The sequence below is a fragment of the Trachinotus anak genome, unplaced genomic scaffold (assembly GCF_046630095.1).
Source record: "Trachinotus anak isolate AG129_WGS33_773 ecotype Australia unplaced genomic scaffold, CSIRO_AGI_Tana_v1 ptg000024l, whole genome shotgun sequence".
NCBI classification, from domain to species: Eukaryota; Metazoa; Chordata; class Actinopteri; order Carangiformes; family Carangidae; genus Trachinotus; species Trachinotus anak.
In genome coordinates this window covers 1,457,501-1,481,476 of record NW_027273875.1, presented here as the reverse complement: position 1 = coordinate 1,481,476, position 23,976 = coordinate 1,457,501, and the positions used below count along the sequence as shown (strand labels likewise).

Here is a 23,976-nt window from a genome sequence, read left to right as displayed (position 1 = left end):
AATAATTATTTTGACAGCGAACAGCATATTCATACACATCAATATTCTAAAATCACCGAAAAGAAAGTTGAGTCAAGTCTAATAAACCACTTGTTTGACAAGTTATTTTCATAGTCAAGGCTGGACCAGCACGATGTATTAATGTTAATAAATTAATGATAACTCCCACATACTCTGAATGCAACATTTCTGTGACGCACAGGTTGCTCAGACTTGACGTCCTGGACGGAAGTCACAGCGGTTCATTGTTCCCTTTTATATATATATTATATATCTAACTGTAAATACACAAATTGACTGCAAAATCCAGTCGTCACTTGCCTTGCAGTTCATTCATTAATTAATTTAAATGACTGCACATTCAGTCACACTCGTGATTTCCCTTCTATCCAATAAGATTAACTTTGTGGTGCTTGATGTCTCCCATCAACCTCAAACCTTTTCTGGGTTTTCATGTTTTTTTTGGGGGGGGGACTTCACCAAGAAGTCCTGTTCTGCTCAGAGCGATGACACCCAAGGCTGGATACCAAAGAGAGCAACTGCTCAGGGGCCCCAAAAACCACAAACTCTTTCATCTATACAGGCGTTGGCAATTTGATTAGTTGTAGTTCATTGTCAACTAAGGTAGATAATTATTTGTCCCTGTCTTGCAGAGGTACCCGTTGTCAGATTCTAATTTTAAGGCCTTTATTATTTTGGTTTCTATATTCCTCATGGTGAGCATCTTCTTAAAGAAAGCTGTATTCAATCAAATTGTCACTAAGACATACTAAGCACAGGAGGTTTATCTGCACAGAACTAAATGGGAACTTGGAGGCAGTGGGATACATATTCAAATTACACCACAACCTCTCCTTTTATGGCTTCTGTGGGCACACTTGACACAATGGTTTAAAAGGCTTCAAGCAAAGTTTCTGATATATTGACAGCTGACTGATTAGATTAGTAGGCTATACATTGGATGCTTAAGATCTTAAGTCAAAAAAGCAAGCAAAAAAGAACTGCCCTGATAAAAATACAATCAACGATCACCCAAAAACATTAGTTGTATTTGATCATTTCTGCAAGTTCTGCAATTTTATCCCCTGACGGATGTGGCATTATGAACAAATACTTCCATCATCATCATTATCGTTTAGGGTGTGTCAAAAATGATCCTACTTTCTGGGACTAATCTGAATCTTTAAAACAAAACTTGCATTTTAGGCCTAATGAGTATTATTCAGCGTTGCATTTTAATGATCGCAAATAACAATGAAGCATTTCAAAACACTTGAAATGTATATTATCCTGGTAGACAACAGCATGTCTACCAACATTGGCACCGTGCCATGCTGTTTATTAAGAGATCCTAAATTTGTTCAAAGAAAGTTTATTCCCAATTTATTCTCAATTTCTTATCTGTAAAGTCATTATAATGTGAAACTCTTGTTGAGACCCTTTACAAGAGCAAAGATACAAGAGCCACCAAAGCATAAACAAGCCAAGTTTATTGTACAGTGAAAGAAACAACTGCAGTTTCATAGGAACAAGACCATTTAACTTCAAACTAATTTAAAATTTAGCAAACTGAACTTTTATTCAGTACCCTTAAAGGGTCTCCAACTTCATCTTTCATTACTAGATCTGGTGTTGCCTTATTAAGGTTGTGAGCTGTACATATTCAGTTTGACTAAAAATATAGTTTATAGTACAAAATCACAAGATTCAACATGAATAAGCACACTGGTTTCCTCAGATCTTTAAAAAGTGAATCCTCCTCAGTAAACCTACAATCTTGAGAAAATATTACATTAGTAGAAGTAACAGGGAAAATGTGTTTTGAAAACAGAACATATGACACAATAGCAAACACAAAATAATCTGTTTTCCTTTCATCCTAGTCCATTTTTATATTTAAAAAAAAAAAAAAACGGTACGAGCAGTACGCAGCCGTGAAATTTACAGCCCTTAAAGTGTCCTATCCATGCAGATCCAACCAACTGTGATGGATTTGAGAAAAAAAAAAAAAAAGTGGACAGCTAAATTTTACTCAGGAAAAGAAAAACAAGAAGAAACCCTACAATTATTTATTTCTTCTTTTTCTTCTTCCTTGGAGGTCCTTGATCTGAATCACTGCTGCTTCCTGAGTCTGAGCTGTCTGAGGACGAGGAGGAGGAGGAAGAGGGAGATGAGGAAGAGCTGTCATCGTCGCTGTCACTGCTGCTGTCGCTGTCATCTGAAGAGGAGCTGGAGGAGTCACTGCTGTCTGACGATGAGTCACTGGAGGAGCCGTCTGAATCACTGCTGCTGTCACTGGTGTCTTTAGCCCTGAGAGGTGAAGAGCACAGCGGACGAACATGAATACAGAAAACAGAGCAGCCTGTATAGTATAGCAGTGAAGCCCCTTGTTGTACCTGTTGCAGTCACTGTTACATGTGCTGTGGTGTGGCCTAGCAAAAGGAGAAGAGAAGAAAAGCTGTGCACTGGCTTTCAATTGCTCTTCAACATGCTCAGTTTACCTGCTTTAGAAGGGAAATAACATCGCGTTTGCAAGGGTACAAGTGCTGTTTTATTGTTCCTCTTTGGAAGAACTGAGAAAATGTGGCAAACTGTTTACATTACAAGCACATGCTCTTCCTCTAATTTAGATGTTGTATAGACTAGTATAGTCACGTCGCAGGAAAAGCAGATTCACCTATCAGGGCGTCAACGGTGTCTTGTGCGAAGAGGGAGCAACACTTTTAGCGCTAAACTTTCACTGATGTTGTGTCTCACACATCACTTCACCAGCCTCTTGATATCTCTTGAATGATGGCCTCTGCCCTTCCCACCGACACACAAGCACGGCCCGCCACACACAGCAATTCAGTCCACACTGATTAAACAGGTGTTGTACAGTATAAACTGTAATACCGGTTTGGTTACATTATTGTGACACATTTGCAGCGGACAGCTACAATTCTGCAATTAACTTCTAATAATTCGCGTCACGTGGTTTCCACAAAGGAGGGTGGCTGCACACATGAAGAGTGGGAAAATGTGGCCGGGGAGTGAAACTTGAGTTAAATAGACCTTTTGTCACAGCAGACATTTCGACTCGGCAAACACAGGTGTAACTAATAACATTATTACTGCAGCACTGCAGCAACAGAGCTGTCGTAAGGATCATTGGTTCCACCTGTGCTGCTTTTCCAACGACAAGTCAAAAAGTAGGGAACTGTGGGGGGAAAAAAAATAACTATAACCTATAACATTTTAAACGTCTTAAAATTCAATTCACATCAGCACCATTTGAAATATATACTAGACATGAATACAGTAGGCATTGAAAGAACTGATCTAGAAATTCTTACCAATGCAACACACTCTTGGAAAACATAACTATATCTGGTCTACAGGATAAGCATTTCAGCAGTTCTTAACAAACTGTAATGGCTCACAGTTGTGAAGAGTCGCCACTAGAGGGAACTGTTCCGTCCCATCTTTGAGCACAATGTTCAGATGGATGACAACAGTTTGGGCTCTGGGCCGAGAGTGGGACAGTAATGCTGGAAAAGTCGACTTCCATCGATAGACAAAGGAGGGGCTCGTCCACACAATCGATCACAGCTTATCACACCCAATGACAACGACTTTCATACGACTTTCATGTGACTCCAACGACTCACGTGACCTTATAGACTCTCATGTAACTATGCATGACCAGAACTAATTGAAATGCCAAAGGAATTTCAAACTAGAAACTAGAGCTGAAGAACCCTGTAGGATGAGTGGTCTAACATCTTTAAGACCAAAACAATCAAATGTAGTTGCTTCCAAAGAAAATTCTAACACTGCTTTTATAAACGAAAAGTACATTACGGTATATTTCCTATAAAGTTACCTGACTGGGGTGAAAAGAAAAGAAATCTACAAGCCTCCATGTTTTTACTTTTATATCACTGAGTATAATTCCAATACTTACTTGCTAATAAACACATGTAAACAAATGTTTTATTCATATTAAAATATAGTGGATTACTACAATGTTAAAATGTGTCAGAATGACCGAAATCTTACTATACAACCTACAATGTACTCTCATCAAAAACGTAACTGAGGCCAAATGGGCAAAAAGAAGTGTTACTCTATTATTGAAGTGTTTTTAAGTATACTGTATATAAAGTGTGCATCTGTAATAACTGTGTCACATCAAAAAAACATATCTTGTGTGCAGCCAAAACATCCAGCTCTGTCAAAAGATGGTAATGTACTTACTTCTTTTTAATTTTCTTCTCACTGGAGTCTTCTCTTCCTGGTCTGTGAAGAGGACAAAAAGCAACCGTTTTACTGACACTTACTTCAGATAAGCTGAGCCTGAATTTGGCCTACACTCGAAAGAAATAAAGGAGGACTCTGTGTTGTTGTAGTTGTTTTTTTTTTTTTTTTTAATTATGATAGCTCAGTCTTTTGAAATAGAAAAAACCCCACATTGTTTCAAGTGTACAGTGACCAGCCTAATATGTCGTCCTTTTCTATGTATGGTGTTTTATTGGCATCTAACTTTCACTTTGTCTAAGACATTTTGTCCAAGGTGTTATATCTGATCACTCTGGCAACTCTGATTGCATGGCCCTTGTTTCTGATGTTTCATATAATCCCTGACAACAACAAAAAAAAAAAAAATGCAAGTGAGGCTGATGTATCATTAATTGTTTGTTTTAATCATTGTGCTTTGTGTGATTATCTGTGTTTGAAAATAATCATCTTATACAAAGATAAGCCTAAAGGTTGGTTCATTAATTGGACCAATCGTGAGAACTGGTTGTGCACACTCTATACACTGTTGAATTAATATAGAGTTATCTGCAAATGTTCGGCCTCAGTTTTTGCTGCAGTGGTTGTCGTTTTTGCTTCTCTTGACTTCAAAGATCAACAAAATATGTCATTTGCTCACGGATGCCCAAACTTTTGCATACAACAATAGTGGCACGTTTTTCATTGCAGCTCAAGCACCAGCAATAATTACGAAATCAATTTCAGTCCTTGAAAGTGAAATATTGACATGAAACAGTTAACACAATATTCTGTGTTTATAATTATGTCCTCTAGGTGGCGGCAAAAAGCAATAACATTTTCCTCTGCTGGTTGGTCAGTTTTTGTACAGTGACAGTTCTCATGATAAAGACGCATTTACCTACATTTACTGTGTGTTTTTCTAACTACAACAGTGGCTCCATTTAATCTACAGACAAAACTTACTTTCGTGTGGATCATAAACTGATGGTGCGCAGGCTCTTACAACATGACATCTCAGTTTAGTTTGACACCCTCACTAATCCTGGGATGAGCCAAATTCCCTGACTGACTAACACAGCCGTGAAACCTATTTCAGTCTGATCACCCACTTCATTCCAGACTGAATATGAGAGCAGGTAACTGTAAAGCCAAACACCAGCTCCTCTCTATATTCAGAGGCCTCTGATTTGCGCCCTCACGATTACTGAGCCAAACCGGTTGGCACACACACACACACACCAAAAAAAAAGGTTTGGTCATAGAAGTGAACAAATGAGGCCCTTCCACTTCCTCAAAAACGAAACCCTACATCCTCAGTGAACACAGCAGTGATTACACATGGCTCCGATGGCGTGCCCTTCTCCCTGCTAATCACTTGAATTATGCTGCACAGGACGTCGAGAGGAATCTGATGGGCATTTTATGCTGTTCTGAAGTTGTGAACATTAGGTCTGCGTTGTTATTTTCATTGTCGATTAATCCGTTGGCTGTTTTCTCAATTAATTGTTTAGTTTTCAGAAAATTGTGAAAATGCAAGTTATAATTTACCACAACTCAAGACGTCTGGCTCTTCAAAAGACCAACAGCCCAAAACCTACCAGGAAGTGATTGGAATCTTTGCTTAAAAATGACAAACGATTGATAATAATCATGATTGAAATAGTTGCCACTTAGTCAACTTGTCGACTATTCATTCAAACTGTAATTAGCATATGCTCTTGGTAACTCGTTATTCTAAGATAAAACTTTGTAGCTCACTGCGGCTCACTGTGTGAGAAACTGGAGCAGGAGATAAAAGGTGACATCAATTGTCCATCCGTGAGAACCAACGTGTTTTTGCTTCAAATGTAGTCAAACGATATCTTGTGCTTCCAGTACAGTATATGGATACACTGATGAAACTAAGGCTGGGGTGGGAAAAGTGAGTACGGTGGAGTAAAAACCCCCTGCAGGATCATCCAATAGCACCTTGGTACCCGCTCTTCTGACTGAAATGATAATGCTGCACATTTAAGTCATTATCTGTATTAACATGTATTTTAGTAGCATCAAACAGAATCAGCAGAGCTCATTCTTTCTATCACAAGTGGTGAACTGATGGAGACGCCTTACCCGGTGATGCTGAGGGGTTTGTTTTCATTCTCCTTCAGCTTCTTTTTCATCTCAACCGTTCTTGATGGTCTGTGCACATATTTTCGTTTCCCTGTGCATTCGTAGGTCCAGTGTCCCATCTCCAAACACTTCTGGCAACGCACATGTTGTTTGTTTGCCTCCCTGTGTGAAAGAAAACAGACAAATCTGATGATAAACAATGACAGTCGCTCCAACAGTAAAGAAAAGACAAACTCTTGCTGTTGCAGCCACATTTCCTTGTCATTTGAGTGCTGTTGTCCGTTCAGTACGTCATAGGAAGCAGGATGCAAATATTTTCAACACCCATCTAACCACCCTAACCTCCACAAACTCTTTTTGGCATTTTCCATCTGCTGGGAAGTACTAATATGCACTTATATTAATTAAAACGTCAAAGTCTGTTGTTTTTCTGGTGCTGTTTGTATTTGTCTGTGTGTGACTGGCGTATTTCGTCTTCTGAACTTTGGTTTCTCCCATAAGAGACCTTGATCTCAAAGAGATTCCCTGATTAAATAAAGGCCATAACAATGATAGTAAGGACAGCTCTGCAGTTCTCCTAATCCCAAAGGAGATGGGGGATCATTTCCAAAGTTTGAGAGCTAAATTCCTTTACTACTAAGGCCCAAATGTACAAGAAAATGTGTGTCACTATGATAATTAGTGCCATCGTGTCCTGGCTAAGAAAACAAACAAACTGATTAAGTTATGATGTAAAAATGGTCAAAACCACTGCAAGATCATGTCAATCCGCAGGATTTTTCATTGGAATATACAAATGAAAGCATGGTCTATATTCATTTCTTCAGCAATGTGGAAAATATGTTTATATGCTTTGAATAAAATTTTAAAAACCCACAAAAATTATACTGAACCAGCCCAAAACCATCTACAGAGCTGCTTGTGCTTTGACTAAGTTTTCCACTGACACTGACTATTCATTGTGATCATCATCATACACATATCCCGAAAACAAAGATCGATCTGTCTCAGCTTGATTTTTTTTTTCTCCTATATTTAGGAGTTGTTAGTAATGCAGACATTTTTGGAAAGCATTGATCTTTCCTACTTTACCTGGTCAATGAATTTAAAAAATGTTTTTCTGGATTAACAAGATTATTCTGAGCAATGATCTTGTTAATCCAGAAAAAAAAAATGTTTACTCTGAATGTTGATATGTAAACAAGATTATCATTAGGTATTTTGATTAAAACATTAAATAAAATAGTAATAACAAGACAAATATTTCAGTCAATGACAGTCACCTGGACTGAAAAAAACCGCTCTTAATGACTTAACATATCTTACACTAATACCGAATTAACGGAAGTCTGATCGATTATTTTGGCTTTTAAACACGTCAAACATGTGTTTAGAGGCTAAATAAACCTTCGCAGACAGAAAACAGTCCTAAAGTTAAACAATAATCCAGTGTTGTCGTGAGAGACAGCGGCGCGTTTGTTTCCTCATTCAGCCCCGCAGCGATCGATATTCACCTCGTGCATCAGACACGGAGCTGGACGAGGTCAGTGTCTGTGCCAGTCGTGTTTGTAAGACTGCTGTATTCACATAACGCGAAAACGAAGGAGTTATATTCAGTGAACGACATAATACTCACGCTTGCCTCCTGGCTATTATTCTGTGCATGGGAGTCGCCATGCTGCAGTTTACTTTTTTCTCCTTCGTTGTTTACTGATCAGTGCGTATTTCCGGTGGCTCTGAGACCCCCAGCGCCCCCTGTCGGTCAACACGATCTACTGCGAGTGTGGGCGTATTAGGGCAATACATTTTGTTTGATTGACCTAAAAGGTTGTTTTACTACACCTCTTTTGTTTTTTTTGTTTTTTTTTTTTTACCCATAATTCAAATCAAATTAAATCTATACATTTGGCTGCATCAGTCCACATTTGGTTTCATTTATTTGTTGTCTTTATAATGAAAATAAAATCAGTTGAGGAATTCAGGAAACTTTTTCAATGAAATAATTTTTTTTATAGCAGTAATGTTAACATCATAACTTAAATCAACGAAAAGTGGATCTTCTTTAAAAGAAACAAGAAGATTGTGTTTTCAAGTAATGTCAGTATAAGTTACAGTAAACATATTGATAATGTTTGACTAGGCTGGATTGGGAACCACTGCAGTGGTTAGTGCTGTCACCCCCCCGTGACCTGGTTTCGGATAAGCGCTATGGAAAATGGATGGATGGATGAATAGACTGGATTGGGATTTTAAAAAATCTTTTTATTCTTGGTTTTATTTTGATATCTTCAAATTCTGTTCCAACAGTTGCTGAGGTTGAGCATTTATCTGTCTTTATCTGTGTCACCAACACAGTGCACACACCCACCATTCAACTGTCATTACACTCAACCATATGTACTTTTTGTCAGCACCGCATGTACATGCAATCTTCTCATCTTTTTTTCATCGGTTCTTAAACAGTATTTTAATGCCCCCAAAAAATATTGTAATCATGAAATGCATATGAAGCAGGGGTCCTCTTTGCCCTGGTGCTCATTGAAATGGTTCAAAAGCAGCATCAGGGAGGATCAGCATCTAGATGCTTTACATTTACATTGACACAGGCCCTGCGCCCAGCCATCAAGACAGATGCCTTGCGAGGCGTCAGAGTCCCCTGACTTACTTAATTTCAACCCTTGTAACCTCAGTGTCGCACACTGTATGGGAGTGTAGAGTTTTACTCAGTTTTCTGCTCTGTATCAGTACACAGATGTTGACAGAACCATTGCTTCTTTTACAAAGTCTTTGTTTAACCTCAACACTGATCATCTCTTCATAGTTTTGATTCACATTGTCTTTTTTAACAAAAAAAAAAAATCTTGTACACAAGCACATTCTTAGTCACGTGCAGAAACTTCAATTTCTCCTGCAGATTCATTTTACAGGTTATCATACAGTTATCAGGTGTAGTCCATAATGTGTGGTACTGGTGTGAGGTGGATCCTGGAATCCCTATAAAAACACATAATGTAACTGTATTGAATAAAATTACTTCCTATTACAGGGCAAACAAGGACATTTTAAACAGGTCTTCTTTTGACTGAAATGTTTTTGCAGCATTCTAAGCACATATGATATGAAAGACCCAATCACCCATTTAAACATGTGTACAAGTATTAAAATTTATTTTAAATTCAATCAAGTCAATAGTTCAATCACAACCTGCGAAGGTGACATTTAATAGTAGCCAAAGTGTTTGTTTTTAAAAACAAGCATATGGTTGGCATTAAAGGAACCGCACTAAGCTGTTTTAAGTCATATTTGTCAGAGAGATTCCAGTTTGTTCATGTTAATAATGACTCTTCTAAACACAACAAAGTCAATCATGGAGTTCCACAAGGTTCTGTGCTAGGACCAATACTTTTCACTCTATATATGCTTCCTCTAGGAAATATTATTAAGAAGCACAGCTGCATTGTTACGCAGATGACACCCAGCTGTACTTATCCATGAAGCCAGGTGAGACTAACCAGGTGGCCAAGCTTCAGGCGTGTCTTAAGGACATAAAAACCTGGATGACCAGTAATTTTTTGCATTAACAAAAAAAGAAAAAAAAAAGAAATAAAATAAATTGTCCATGTGTAGACAAAGATTAGTATCTGTAAAAAGAAAAACTAGACTGTGTGAATAAAATCTGAACAAATGATATCAGTGGTGAGGTAACGTAAAGACACTGAAAGAAGTGCTTTCGTCAACATGTGCTGCTACTCAAAGTTCCCATGCAATGTGTGACACTGAGGTTACAATTAGAACTTTGACCCCATTTTTAAACCTGAGTCTGATTGGACAGTGACAGACCAATCAACAAGCAGAGTCCAATCAGAGGGCAGGTGGTTCTGACACCTTAATCTCTGCTGCAGATCCTCAAAGTGTAGTAGATACAAGTCTGTGCTGTCATCCACCTTGAGAATCTACTGCACCAGAACCACCTGCCCTGTAATTGGACTCTGCTTTGTGATTGGACTCTCACTGTCCAATCAGCTTCAGGTGTAAAAACAGGGTCAGGTTCTACTTGGAACTTCAGTTTCACACACTGTGTGGGAACGTTGAGCATCAGCTTTTACAGTTTTCTGCTCTGTGTCTGTTCAGGCATTGACAAGCACTTCTTTCACAGTCCCTTTGTGTTACCTCAACACTGGCATCACTTGTTCAGATTTTAATCAGTTTTATTTATTTATACAAACACAAATCTCCTCTACACAAGCACAGTTTCCTCCCATGTACAAACATGAATTTCTCATGCAGATTTTACAGGTTTACACGGGTTGGTTTACAACTGCATTTTAAATTATTTGTGAACATCACTTTACAAGTTCAAAATCCTTTTGAAACCAATTTGAGCCCATACAATTATGGGATGTGGTCATGCCCATGATTTACCATTTCTTGCTGGTAGTGCTCCATCAGTTTAAAAGGAGGTAACCACACACAGCTCCAACAACAGATACTGCTGACAGGAATCCTGGAAAGATATTTAAAAAAAAAAATTAGCCTTTAAGGCAAGGGATCACTTTTAAATGTTCAAAGGTCTTAAAGTCAAACTACTCTGTCCATGAAAATACCTTAAAAGGCTGATCAGCCACTTAAAACTATGAGTACAAAGCATGAAAATTGACTAATATAAATGTACCAGTTTGAGAACAGCCACCAAAGGTGACATTTAACAGTAGCTAGAGCAAATGACAGTTTGAGTCTATTTTTAAGAACTGCTAACCCAATATTCACACATTTCACAGCATAACCTTACTTGGTTGTGGTTTATGTGGTGCCAATGAAAATTAGAGTCTGTTTCACATGATGCCTAATTCAAGCTGACACCGTTTAGTGGCAAATATGACCACATTGCAATAGTTAATTTAATAGTAATATTGAGCTCCACAACCTAGCTGTTGAGGTTGAATCCAGCTCCAGAATCCAACAATCCCTGCTGTCCGCTACCACAGCTTGGTATTGAACTTATATCTTAGACGATCTCACTATGGCACATGATCTACCTTTCAGATGAATCGCATAGATCACCTCATTAAAACCGTTTAGATATTTCATTTTAAAGTTCAATCACTGCTAACCAGCCCATTGTTAATTGTTAAACAGCTAGTCTACTAGCTGCAGCTAAAGACAGCAGTCCTTGTTCTGCTCTGCAGCCTAGGTGCGTTCGGCGCAGCGGCACATGTAGCAGCACATGTGGGTTCTCTATACCAGAGCAGAACAAGAACCAACGTCACCAGCTGTGGTCCAAGATGGTGGAGTTTCAGTTCGCCCGTGGGACAAGAGACCTGCTGCAGGTAGGGAAATATGAAGCAGCATGACCTGGAGCTAAGTGGTTAGGAGCTGGGTGGTTAGCAGCAACTCAACTTTCAAATCAACACCCTTACATATATCACCTCATATAAGCACCGTCCAAAGGAAAACTCCACAAAAACTCAGATCATTCAGTTCAATTCATTTCTTTTACCATGCAAGTGAGCCATCTTCCCAATCAAAAAGGATCTCTGATAGAGTTAACGCAAAACCTCCAATGCTGTCAACTTACCTCTTGTACCTGAGAGTTGAAGAAGTGGAGGGTTCCTGCTTGGTCCGGGTTTGGCTGGACACCAGCGTGGTGAAGAAGAATAGGAAGGAGAGGGGGAAATCAGAGCATTTTACTTAGTGACCGCATACTGCACAGAGACCATCTCGGTTTTATTGTCTTTATTTAAAGCCAGAAGAGCAGGTGTTCTGCCCAATGACGGCATGAGGGTAGTGAAGAAAACAGTGTAGCTCTCCTCTGCTCTGTTTCTTCCCCGCTCCTTCCTCCTCAACAGACTTTTGCAATTGTAACTGTTGTTTGTTTTTTTTAGTTAAATTTTCTTGTGTTGTCATCTTGTCATTCACATTATTCTGACAAAGATGGCCAAGTCTAGGCCGAGACATCCGGCATGTTGACAAGTTCTGCGCTTTGTCTCATGTGTGCACAGGAAAGAGGAAACCAGCAAACAGACCAGGAAAAAAACATTAGCTCCAAGTAAAGGAATGTTCAAAGTTTGGCAAATTCATACAGCAAAAATCCATAAATGCAGCCTAAGGTAAAAGACCAACTAATAAGTAATCACAACTTTCATTAAAATATAGTTGATTCATTTGAAAACAAGTCTGACTAAATGTAAGGCTTAATGTCACATGTTATTCCTGTGCCCAAGGACAGTTGTCTGTATTATCTGTCCTAAAGCTAGAAATCAGATCAGAGTACTTCAGACAATACAAGGGGTACAACAGCATTTCATTAAAATATCCATTAAATGTCCAAGTGACAAATGAAAATATGGAATGCAGGACCTCCACTCTTATTAAATCAACCCCCTCACATTAAGAGCTATTGGCAAATGATCAACTAACAGCAGTAAAACACTCTAAAAGTATATTTTAGAAGTATTGCAAATGGCACCATCTAAAAACATCAAAAGCTTGCTTTTATCAGCTCAGCTAGTTATATAGCTGAAATTACTTTGAGCCTTTGGGGGAAATTAGTAACCTCACTAACCCCATAATCTACAGCAGCTGTGTTGTATACCCCCCTAACAGATCTCATCGAGATTTTAAATTGGATATAAAGCTAAAGATTTGAAAACACCCATTTTGATGTCAGAAATTACACAAACGTTTTATGGCTCCACGTCAGAGCCCCATTCATTGTTACACATTATCACACATTTTAAGGTTCTCCCTTTAGTTTCTCACTTTAGGGTCAAGTGCTGCACATTTCACAAATACTGACCAAACTACTCTGGGGCACAGCAATCCAAAATATGAATTCTTAAAAAAGGTTGGGTTCTCCTTTAAATGCACAAACCTTGTAGTATAGGATGTTTCCATCCTCAAAAAAATCTTGCTGCAGAAAAATAACAGACTAAAATTATAAATATTGAGGTTATTATAGAAACCTAGAGAGGACTTCATTCAAACGATCATGTAAACTTGAATTTTTTTCACTCATGTATGTTCTAGGATTAAACTGGACTTGACTTCATGAATAAGAGCAAAGCAGGAAAAGCACTCAACAGGTTCCATTTGTAAGTATTTAATCTGTTGCAGTCAGTCAGGTGTGAGTGGTTACAGATGAGTGGTTACATTTCTACAAATGAAAGAAAGAAAGCGAACATACAGGTCATCGTATGTTGAATGAAGCAACAAACAGTTCTAAATCAGAATCACTACATCAGTACAGTCTCAGTTTAAATATATAATCACGTGAGAACAAGCCGAGGAGATTAGTTGTACTACTTAACAACAAAATAAACACGACTTGAGGAAATATAATGACATAAACTACTCACTCAGTGCACTCAGGAACAAAGGTGAAATGATGGAGGGAAGCAGCTCAACTAAAGGGCAAACAGAGAATGAGCTCAGGACACAAACAAAGAAAACTCAAAGCACCTGTGTGAGCTGCCCAGTCAGCACACCTGTGCTCTTCAGCCCAGCAGTCATGTGACCCCACTTCCACCAGGATCAGTTATTTAAGTAAAAATGAAAAAGAAAATGCAGTAATCCAATTTGCATTTTATTTTTTACATAGTCATGTGGGTGTTCTATGACCACTGAAAAGCTGTTTAATATTTCATTTCATTTCATTTCAAGATGTCACCTGCTCTACAGGACAATATTCAAATACAATAAGCTAAGCTCCCTCAGTCCATTCATTAACATTTACATGTCACTACACTCTTTTGGGGTCAAAATTGAAAATGTAACACTGTGAGTCCTCTCATCAAGGCAGGTCATCAGTGAAGACATCACTTCCCTGTCACTTGCAACCTGTGTGTCTGAGGCAGTGGCAGCGGCTTGTTTTACCCGTCTGTGTACAAAACTGCATTTAATATTAATACAACGCAACTGAAACTACAAGAGGTAAAGTTTAAAGAATTTGAAATGTATTACAATAAGTGATAAGCTGCTCTGAGACAGGAGTCTGGTAGTTATTCCGATCCCAGTTCCCAGCAGAGATGCAACCAGCTGTGGGTATCAGTGCAGACCAGTGGGGTTAGGACTGACAGGGCCATAAATGACACAAAAATCCACTGTGATATACACTATTTAGTGTTGTTGGGATGAACTCCCATTCAGTGATGCTGAATTCATGACTTGGCAACCAATATACAGGATTATACAAAACCTTTCATATCTATATATCTATGGGAAGAATTAGTTCTTAGCATGTTGATACTGCAGGGGAAATTTGTGAACAACAGTTTAACAACAAAACCAATATTGCTTTTATTTATCTTTTATTGAGGCAGAGATTTTGACAAAAAAAAAAAAAAAACTGCATGAAGAATTAATACGTTTGCACAATGACTGCTACATAAAGTAAGAATATATAGAAAGAGGCTGAATAAGACTAGATCGTAATGAGTTGTAGGAAAAATTTATTGACTTTGAGTTGTTGAGTATCAAAGGTGTACCTGTCTGTCACATTTTGGTTTATCTTACTAATGTAAAGCAGCATTATCATATAAAGAACAGGCACAGGCATACAATAAGCTAATACTTTTTGCTACTTGCAGTATTTCATCTCATTAAGCATTTTTTATGCTTTTACACATATTGTTGGACAAGTGTATTGTATCATGTTTTTTTTTAAAGATATTTTTGGGCATTTGTGCCTTTATTCAACTACTCAATATAATACATTCTGATTATTATTAGTTTGAAAAAATGATATGAAACAATATTGCAATAAATATCTTGTCAAAAATGAATGTGTGACTTTGGTGCCTTTACTCAGTCGTGTTAAAGTGTGTAGTAGGCTTTTAACATAGCCTATGACTTCATACTTTGAACACCCTTATATAGCACAGTCTATTTTTGTTTTCCCATCTACAGTTGATCTCATTAAATAGCCTGGAAATTCTTTACGCAGTGGCCTATCGGCATAAATCTTAAGCCCAAAAATGTTCTCGAAATGTTTAAAAATCTCCGGACATTTCCCCTGAAACCTCGAGAACCCTCTCTCACATGGTTATAGAAAGGTCCAGAGATATCTAGAACTTCGCAATTCTCGCGATGACTCCCGGCGAGACGTCAGTTAGACCACCTTGCTGCTGCAGCCTGCCAGCACAGATCAGAGACACCGGTAATAGTTAGCGGCGTGGATTATGACTAGAAGTAACCCTACTTAACACAGCGCAAAACAACTTACTACTCCACCTGCCTTTGACACCCTCTTGAAGCTGTAGCTATACATTAGTTTTATTCTTTTTTAGGTCGTACTGTAGATACTGTTAACGCTAGAAGACAGACGTATCACAGAAGATGTCAGTGGTGGGATTTGACTTGGGCTTTCAAAGCTGCTATGTAGCTGTTGCCCGAGCCGGAGGGATCGAGACAATCGCTAACGAGTACAGCGACAGATGCACACCGTAAGTACATAAAATACAGATATTATTTATTAGACTTGTGATGGAACAAATGCTGGAAAGAGAGGTGTTTTCTTTATAACGTTTGTTGTCTCGCCGGTGTTAGGGTAATACACGTGAATGCAGTTTTACTGACTAGCTTACTGTTAGCGCAACTTGTGAGCTGCGCCGCCTTATTAATCTGAATTTCATCGTAAGTAAATTATCAACACATTTCTTAATATTGCAACGGCGAATGAGAAACCACAATTAATCTTTTAAAAAAAAACCCACACAGCTCGTTTACCTACTAGCTAGCTAGTTAGCTAAGCTTAGTTTTCAACTAACGTTACTGTGTCGTTTGAAAACGGGCTTTGGATGCCCGGCGAACACGGAGCGGGCGGTGTTTCCCTCCTTCCAACGTTCTAGTTATTGTCGTTCAGGTCCTCAAGACGAAAACTCCGACCAACCGGTGTGCCCCGTGTGACAAAGTGTGCGTCCTGCGTTACGTTCTCAGCGACAACAGCAGCCAATCGCTTGTTGGAACATTCTAGCAATTTTCACAGTCCCTTCAGGAGTTTGACTTGTCCTGAAGACATGCTGTTTATATTCACTTGTATTAAAAGAATATTTATGTAGTGTTTTTATTTTGTCCTCAGTTCAGCTTATTTGGCTGACACGGCTCACCTTGTACCCACAGTAGTTATAGTACCTGTCATCATATCTAATGAAATATCATGAATTTTTTTTATATTTCAAATATTTTCTTTAAATATACGTGAGATATTTTAGGCTTTTTCCCCTTGATTTTATTTTTTATAACAGGATTTTGAAGATTATGAAATTGCTTTAAATTATTTCAGTCCTCATAATAAGAAGTCTGAAAATGTATTGTTTCAGAGTAGGGATGTAAACTGATTTTGAATAAAAATCTGTTTACCAAAGAAAGATTTCTCAAAAATGGTTGAAAAAAAGGAAATGTTAATTGTTGTCACTAAAGAATAAACTGCTTGATTAATCAGTTAGTTGGTTGGTCTATAAACTGGCAAAAAAATGATAGTTTTCCATAACTCAAGCTGTTTTATGTGATCAACAGTAACCTACAAAACCCTTTAATTTTGAGTTTGCAATTGTGTAAAACAGAGAAAAAGATAAAATCTTTACATATGCGGAATAAGGATTTCAAGGTTTTAGCTTGACTTTATCAATTAATGAATAATTTAGACATAATGGATCTTAGTATATGATATTTGGTGTTTTTGTTGACATTTACATTGAATGGCATAGGAGGTATTGCCTGAGATTTTTAGTGAGTTTTACAGACAAACCTGATTGTAACACAGCAGTTACTACTGAAGCAAACTACCAAACTCTGACTGCTGCATGCGAGTGCCATGCTTCTTTCAGTGTCTTAATATTATATGTGAATACTTCGTTTTTTTTGCTGTTGGTCAGATGAAATATGCAATTTCAAGACATCAATGAGAACACCAAATCTTGTCTTGTCCAAATCTAATCAAAGAGTGATGAACATTATCTCTTAGAAGTGTTGCCCCTAAAACAAGCTCACAAATTTGTGGAATACTCCTTCAAGGTGTTGTAATAATTTTCCAGCTTTTCCACTTTAATTTTCACCCTTGAATTCATTTTTTCTCTGAATGTTATTCTGTTCTCGTGTTGACACTCTGTTCTTGTGTCAAGTTATGGCCCAGCGCCTGCCGAGTCAATTTCCTCAGAGACTTGATGCATTGACCCGTCGTTGACATCACCAACTGCACTTGTGTGTTGACAGAGACTGTAGCTCTGACTCTGCTGACGATAACAGGCATGTTTAGACCACAAACTGCTGGGATACACGTGACTGACTACACCACTTCAGTCTGTGTTTATATAGTATTGAGTGAACTGTGAGAGATTAATCTTAACAAGCCTGTGTGCAGCCACAGTTTTGTACCAGAATCCATTTTGGTTTAAGCAAATATCTTAAGAGAGCTGAAAGCTCTTTAAGTAAACCAAAACAAACTGCAATGTTGCTACACCAGGCATGGAAAATGGTCTGTCAATTTCTATGTGGGTTGGGCTCTGAAATTTCATGACATGTGTAGGCATGAGAATGACACCATGTAACAACTAAACTGTTGAGCAAATCTCTCTCGATTTTGGGTATATTTACAAATGGACACAGATTAAAAAGAGCTTAGACTGCTTGTTCATATTAACATGCCAGGCTGTAGCTTCACATTTTGTTTTGTTGTCTTTCAGGTCGTTTGTATCATTTGGACAACGAAACCGATCAATAGGAGCAGCTGCAAAGAGCCAGGTAAAATCAGTTCTATCAGAGTGTAATTAAAATGCAAAAATTGGAAACTGCATCGAGGTTAATGCTCCTGACAACTTCATTTTCTTTTATTTTCTCCTCTTTTGCCTCGTATATCATGTGCAGGTGGTGACCAACTGTAAGAACACGGTGCAGGGCTTCAAGCGATTCCATGGCAGGATGTTCTCAGATCCCTACATCCAGTCAGCCAAGTCTAACTTGGTGTATGACCTGGCACAGATGCCCTCTGGATCCACTGGTATTAAAGTAAGATTAAGGATATGACGGTCCTTATTGCAGACTGTATAGATAACCATAAATACCATAAGAAAAAGATGCTGTCATTTACAGCAGATTGTCAAAGTAAGACTCAATAACCAGGCTGTTGTTCTGAATTTATCAGCGGTACTGTATGCTGAACTAGGCCATTCAAAAATAAAAAAAGGTACGGCTATAAGAAATTTAGTGGAGAGAAAGCTTAAAAAAGCACAATTGCTCCGTCGTGACCATATTACTTTATCCACTATTACCTGCCGTGCAAGCAGTGCGTCACGTAATGGTCTTTCCTCTGAATCATAGCTCCTCTACTTATCTCTCCATTCTACCTAGTCCTCTATGCTTTTGAGCTCTTAAAAACAGCCTCTTCTACCTCTCTCTTAAGTAGTTTTATTTAATTTCTTGGCATTTTGTCACTTATAACAGTATTTTGAGAGAATTGCATTATCTCTCAGAACCTTGCACTTTACTGAATGCCTAAATATGAAAAAATTTACTAACTTCTGGTGCCATTGGGTAGCGAGTGTAAGATCCAAAACATACCCAAAGTTCTTGTAAGGTTGCAAATAACAGTGTCTGGCTTGCACACTGCAAACACTTAGCCCGGCATGTTGTTCTGTCCCTGTGGTGATAATAAATTTGAGTTCTCTCAAATCTTTCTTTCTTAGCAGTTATTGAATAAACTGTCTTTTAGGGACCTGTTTTGTGAGCACTCTGTCTGCTAAAATATGTTAAATAAAACTGGTAGCCTTATTTATGAGTGTTTAAATACATTACCTGCCCTTTTTTAAATATAGATAAATCTATACATATGTGTGTATGTATATTTGCTAATACACATTTCATATTCTATTACCTAGTTAAATGATATGTCTCGAGAGCAATCATCAACCTAATTCTTGTCAACTCCAGGTGATGTACATGGAGGAGGAGAAAGTGTTCAGCATCGAGCAGGTCACCGGCATGCTGCTGACCAAACTGAAGGAGACTGCTGAAAGTGCACTGAAGAAACCAGTGGCAGACTGTGTCATCTCTGTAAGCATACCTGCAGACAACTGCGACCCTTTCACAGCTTCAGCAGGGTGTCTGAACATCCATAAGACCACTTGAATAGACTTGTCAGTTGCTATGCATTGGTTTTCTTGTGAAAATCCAGGTCCAACAGGATGTTTTTAGGGTTATTTTTGCGGCAACATATCTAATTGCCTTGAAATGTCTGAATAGGTGTTCATTTACTCGTTTGCACAGCTTATTTAAAGATGTGACATTGCACTAACTTCAAGAGACCTATGACTCACTTTAGGTACTGCACTTGTACCATTCTCTTTACTTAAATGCACTACTGCCTTGCATTTACATCCTGCTATTAATGTCATCCTTTTGCATTTTCAGACACTTTGGGTTAAAAAAAAAATGGGCAGAGAAAGCTGCCTCCAAAGGTTATGAATGTATTTCCACCTGCTCATGTGACATGTTGAGCTCTAAGCACTTAACCAGATGTCTTGTCTCAAGAGCTTTCTTTCCTCTCTTGCACCTTGTTGGTGAAGAGTGGGAAGTGTGCGTTTCTTGCTGTGCTCAGTACATAAAAACCACCAACAGCATCTGTTATGTAATGTTACAGATCTCACACAGTGAGGCTCTTACCTTCACTGGGCCCAAATCTACAGTTTACATCAGCCCTAACGATGGATAACATGTTAATATTACTGTGGCCAATAGCTAAATTTAGTCCTTGAGCTTTTCCACAAGGAGATGTTTTGTTTTGGCACCCAGAGTATCTAACGCAGTAATGTTATCCAGACATCTTGTGATGCAGGCGATTCATAGATCATTAGTGTTCAAAGGGATCATTCACATAGAAGAAATGAAGGCTATTTTATAGCTTTTGGACATATTTTGAATGTTATCAGTGAGCTACAGTAATACCATGTGCATACATTTTTTATTATTGGTGGTTTCAGTCAAATCCCTCTTTTCGAGACTGTCACTGCTAGTATCTTCACTCACTGACACTCATTGCTCCTTTTTATATTGACATTGTCTTTTTTTTTCCCCCCTCCCAGGTCCCGATCTATTTCACTGATGCAGAGCGGAGGTCTGTCATGGATGCAGCTCAGATCGCAGGCCTCAACTGTCTACGACTAATGAACGAGACCACTGCAGGTAAATGGAAACACAGTAAACTCTGTGCAGAACAGGCACCATCGGTATCATTTTGACTAGTTATCCATTCTTGGCCTTTTTAACCACACAAGGGACACTGCTGTGAGATAACAACTAGATTCTATTTTGTGTGAGAGATGTTGTTATCCATCTCCAGGAAAAATCCCTTCTATTAAAGAAGCTATGAAAAAGTATTGAGTTGTCAAGTACACAGTGAAAAAATGTAGTGTCTGTAAATTATGGCTGAGTAAAAGTTTGAACCATGCTTGAGCTGTAAATCCATGTAAATATTACATTGGTTCCACAGTATATTTTCATAAATGCACAGAAACTCAAATTCATGTTTCAGTTGGTAACTTTCCCATCAGATACAGTTGAAACAGATGGATGTCATACAGCTAGACCTACATTTATTCATTTATATTTATTCCTATTCTGGTAGTGACACCTTTCTGTGGGTCAGATATCGTTCAGCATAGTACACTTGAAATACAGCATACTAATATTATTATTACCACTGGTACCTACAGAGGTTGGCACAAACTAATTCCATATTATGCCTGTTTGTTGCAGTGACTCTGGCATATGGCATCTACAAGCAGGACCTGCCGACTCCAGAAGAGAAGCCCAGGATAGTGGTGTTTGTGGATCTGGGCCACTCCGGTTTCCAGGTGTCAGTTTGTGCCTTCAACAAGGGAAAGCTCAAGGTGAGTAATGAATAATTTGTGCCCATTTTGAAAAGCAACACCGAAGGGGGAAAGGTCTTGGGGCAGGTTATGAGGACATACTATAGGTTCTTGCCAGGTTTGACAAAAAGTTTCACCAAACAGCATGGTGAAAAGTGCTGCCTAGTGATGGTTTTAATCACTTCTTCATGGTTTGTCAATCAGAGCTAAAAGACATTGAACCCTCATGTTGTACATGTTATTTAGGAATTAGGAATGGATTTTCCCCTTATACAGTATGTAGGTGGCCTTACAACAGACCAAACCAGAAAGAAATATGTTTAAAAACCTTTATACCTGTTGCTCCACTTCACTGCGTCAGTTGTTTTAATGATGTGAGAATGTAATAGAAATAAACACTTTGTCTTCGACTGTTGTCACTTTATTTAATCTAATACCTAATACTCTTACCTAATATACCTAATGAAGGTTGTTTAAATGTTCCATTTGTTAGTATTAAATAAATATAATAAATATATGATATAGTACAGTATAGTAAGTATTTATCAAACTATTTATCCACTAGTTTAATAATTTGCCCTCCTCTCCCTCTACCACCAGATTCTGGCTACAGCGTTTGATTCAGAGCTCGGCGGAAAGGACTTTGACGACATCCTGGTCAACCACTTCTGTGAGGAGTTTGGAAAGAAGTACAAGCTGGACGTCAAGTCCAAACCCCGGGCGCTGGTGCGGCTCTACCAAGAGTGTGAGAAGCTCAAGAAGCTGATGAGTGCAAACTCCTCCGACTTGCCTCTCAACGTCGAGTGCTTCATGAACGACATCGACGTTTCCAGCAAACTTAACCGGTGAGCAGCAAAGTTACTGTACATTTTAGAGGACAAAGGTTGCTATGCGACAGCAGGTATAGGAAAAAACATTGATGAGGGCTTGAGAAACACTATATCTTGATTTGTTTGTGGCGTTGTTGCTTTATGTTAACCTGTGAAAATACATTTAAAATTATGAGATAAAATTTGAAATTACTTGTGGAGGTGTTGGCACCCATTTGCCTGTCACATTGTAGGTTTCTCTGCACATGTGGGTTTTTCCTGAGTATATGTGACCATGTGTCTATTAATAATCTATGACCATGTGTCTCCAGAGGTCAGTTTGAGGAGATGTGTGCGGGGCTGCTGGCCAAAGTAGAGGGTCCCCTGCGCAGCGTCATGGAACAAGCCAGTGAGTACATATGACTTTAATAACTTTAATAGCAGCTGGACTATCCCCGAAAGCACACGCACACTCACATAGACACGGTTCAATCATGTGCTTTGCTGAGACAGCCCTTCCCTGCGGACACTGGCGACATGCCTGCCTACCCCTAATCCTTCCTTGCTTCCTCTCTATCTCTGATTACTCTTGCTTGTCCATTTTAAATGTGGCTAAAAGTAACAAAAATGTCAGATTATATCAGGTTTGCTCTTTCACTAGGCACTTCCATTAAGACTCTGGTCGTGTTTACACTACACACACTGAGCACTTTACCATTGTATTTAATGAGAATGTTTTGGGAAGTGAAGCTCTCACTGTCTAAACTCAATAAGCCTGTTTTGTATTATTCTTACCTCCTCTGTCCTGTACCCAGAGCTGAAAAAAGAAGATATCTATGCAGTGGAGATTGTCGGCGGCGCCTCCAGAATGCCCGCTATCAAAGAGAGAATCAGTAAATTCTTTGGCAAAGAGCTGAGCACCACCCTGAACGCAGATGAGGCTGTGGCCAGAGGCTGTGCTCTGCAGGTAGAGCTCACCTGTCATTACCAAACACTTTGATCCTGTTAACAACTCACACAGCAGATTCACTTTCTGGTAGCTGACATGAGAGAGTAGGAGGAAGATTACATACATCCATACATACATACATATATACATACATACATTCAATTTAATTTATATCATGTGAAACAAATAATTATTTTGCTGTTGGTCACAATAAAAAAGCAACTTCAAGACAGACCATTGAGCTTTGGTAACTTGTATTCTGTATTTTATTTTTCTCTTCTCCTCAGTGTGCTATCTTGTCACCAGCATTCAAAGTCAGAGAGTTCTCCATTACAGATGTTGTCCCCTATCCCATCTCCCTAAAATGGAATTCAGCCGCAGAAGAAGGATTGAGGTATGATCTCCTTCAATGTCACATGAGGACATCTAAAGAGGAAATGCAGTTAGGACTTAGTTTAGATCCATGTTTCAATCACACAGAGGAAATGAGGAACATTAGACTGTAATGTAGTGAGTTATCATGTAAGGTCCTATAGTATTAAAATGTTTTGAATGCAACTACTCTGATGATTATTTTCAAAGGCCACACCTACCTGCTCTCACTCTGTTATCAGATGGATTTAACTGTACCTGCAGGATTTTCTGCCACACCTACCTGCACCCATGGTCCATTTGTATCACACAAATCCACTGTCTGAAGCCTCTGCCACTTGCATTCTCAGTTTACTAAATTATTTCTAAATCCTGGCTGCTATCCACCTCTGGAAAATAAATGGTTTGTGAGTCTCAAGGAGACCTAAGATATGTTTCATAAACGGTTGCTAAGAAAAGCTCTGGTATCCATTAGATTAGATTATGCTGGACCCATGAGCCAGCCCACCCCATGACAAATTTCACATTGATACAAAACCCTGATCTAAGTTGTAAGATTTTATTCTGAAACTTTACTTGCCTTTCTGACCTCCTCCTCCCCCTTTTGTGTTTTCAC

The 23,976-nt window shown here is 38.6% G+C and overlaps 2 protein-coding genes across 2 annotated transcripts in view; one reads left to right on the top strand and one right to left on the bottom strand.

The window, feature by feature from the left end:
• Positions 1-1,470: 1,470 nt before the first annotated feature.
• On the bottom strand, positions 1,471-8,151 carry zcchc10 (zinc finger, CCHC domain containing 10). Its single transcript, XM_071461307.1, has 4 exons — positions 8,009-8,151; positions 6,373-6,534; positions 4,240-4,281; positions 1,471-2,310 (listed from the first exon to the last, which is right to left on the bottom strand). The coding sequence occupies exons 1-4, from the start codon at positions 8,047-8,049 to the stop codon at positions 2,070-2,072; spliced, it is 486 nt and encodes a 161-aa protein (XP_071317408.1). The 5' UTR covers positions 8,050-8,151; the 3' UTR covers positions 1,471-2,069.
• A 7,350-nt stretch (positions 8,152-15,501) lies between these two features.
• The window catches only part of hspa4a (heat shock protein 4a), a 15,684-nt gene continuing 7,209 nt past the window's right edge, over positions 15,502-23,976 (top strand). The window contains exons 1-10 of the mRNA XM_071460438.1: positions 15,502-15,812; positions 18,051-18,108; positions 18,232-18,372; positions 19,294-19,416; positions 20,445-20,544; positions 21,118-21,251; positions 21,831-22,075; positions 22,372-22,448; positions 22,855-23,006; positions 23,276-23,382. Coding sequence (XP_071316539.1) covers positions 15,706-15,812; positions 18,051-18,108; positions 18,232-18,372; positions 19,294-19,416; positions 20,445-20,544; positions 21,118-21,251; positions 21,831-22,075; positions 22,372-22,448; positions 22,855-23,006; positions 23,276-23,382 — 1,244 coding nt within the window. The 5' untranslated portion in view covers positions 15,502-15,705. The remainder of the gene's footprint in view (positions 15,813-18,050; positions 18,109-18,231; positions 18,373-19,293; positions 19,417-20,444; positions 20,545-21,117; positions 21,252-21,830; positions 22,076-22,371; positions 22,449-22,854; positions 23,007-23,275; positions 23,383-23,976) is intronic.

Bases quoted from the DNA above. Each gene is read 5' to 3' on its own strand.
- zcchc10 (XM_071461307.1), bottom strand. From the start codon at position 8,049: ATGGCGACTCCCATGCACAGAATAATAGCCAGGAGGCAAGC. The intron at 4,282-6,372 runs GTAAGGCGTCTC...TCCTCTTCACAG, and splicing joins AAACCCCTCAGCATCACCGG to ACCAGGAAGAGAAGACTCCA. The intron at 2,311-4,239 runs GTAAGTACATTA...TTCACCTCTCAG, and splicing joins GAGAAGAAAATTAAAAAGAA to GGCTAAAGACACCAGTGACA.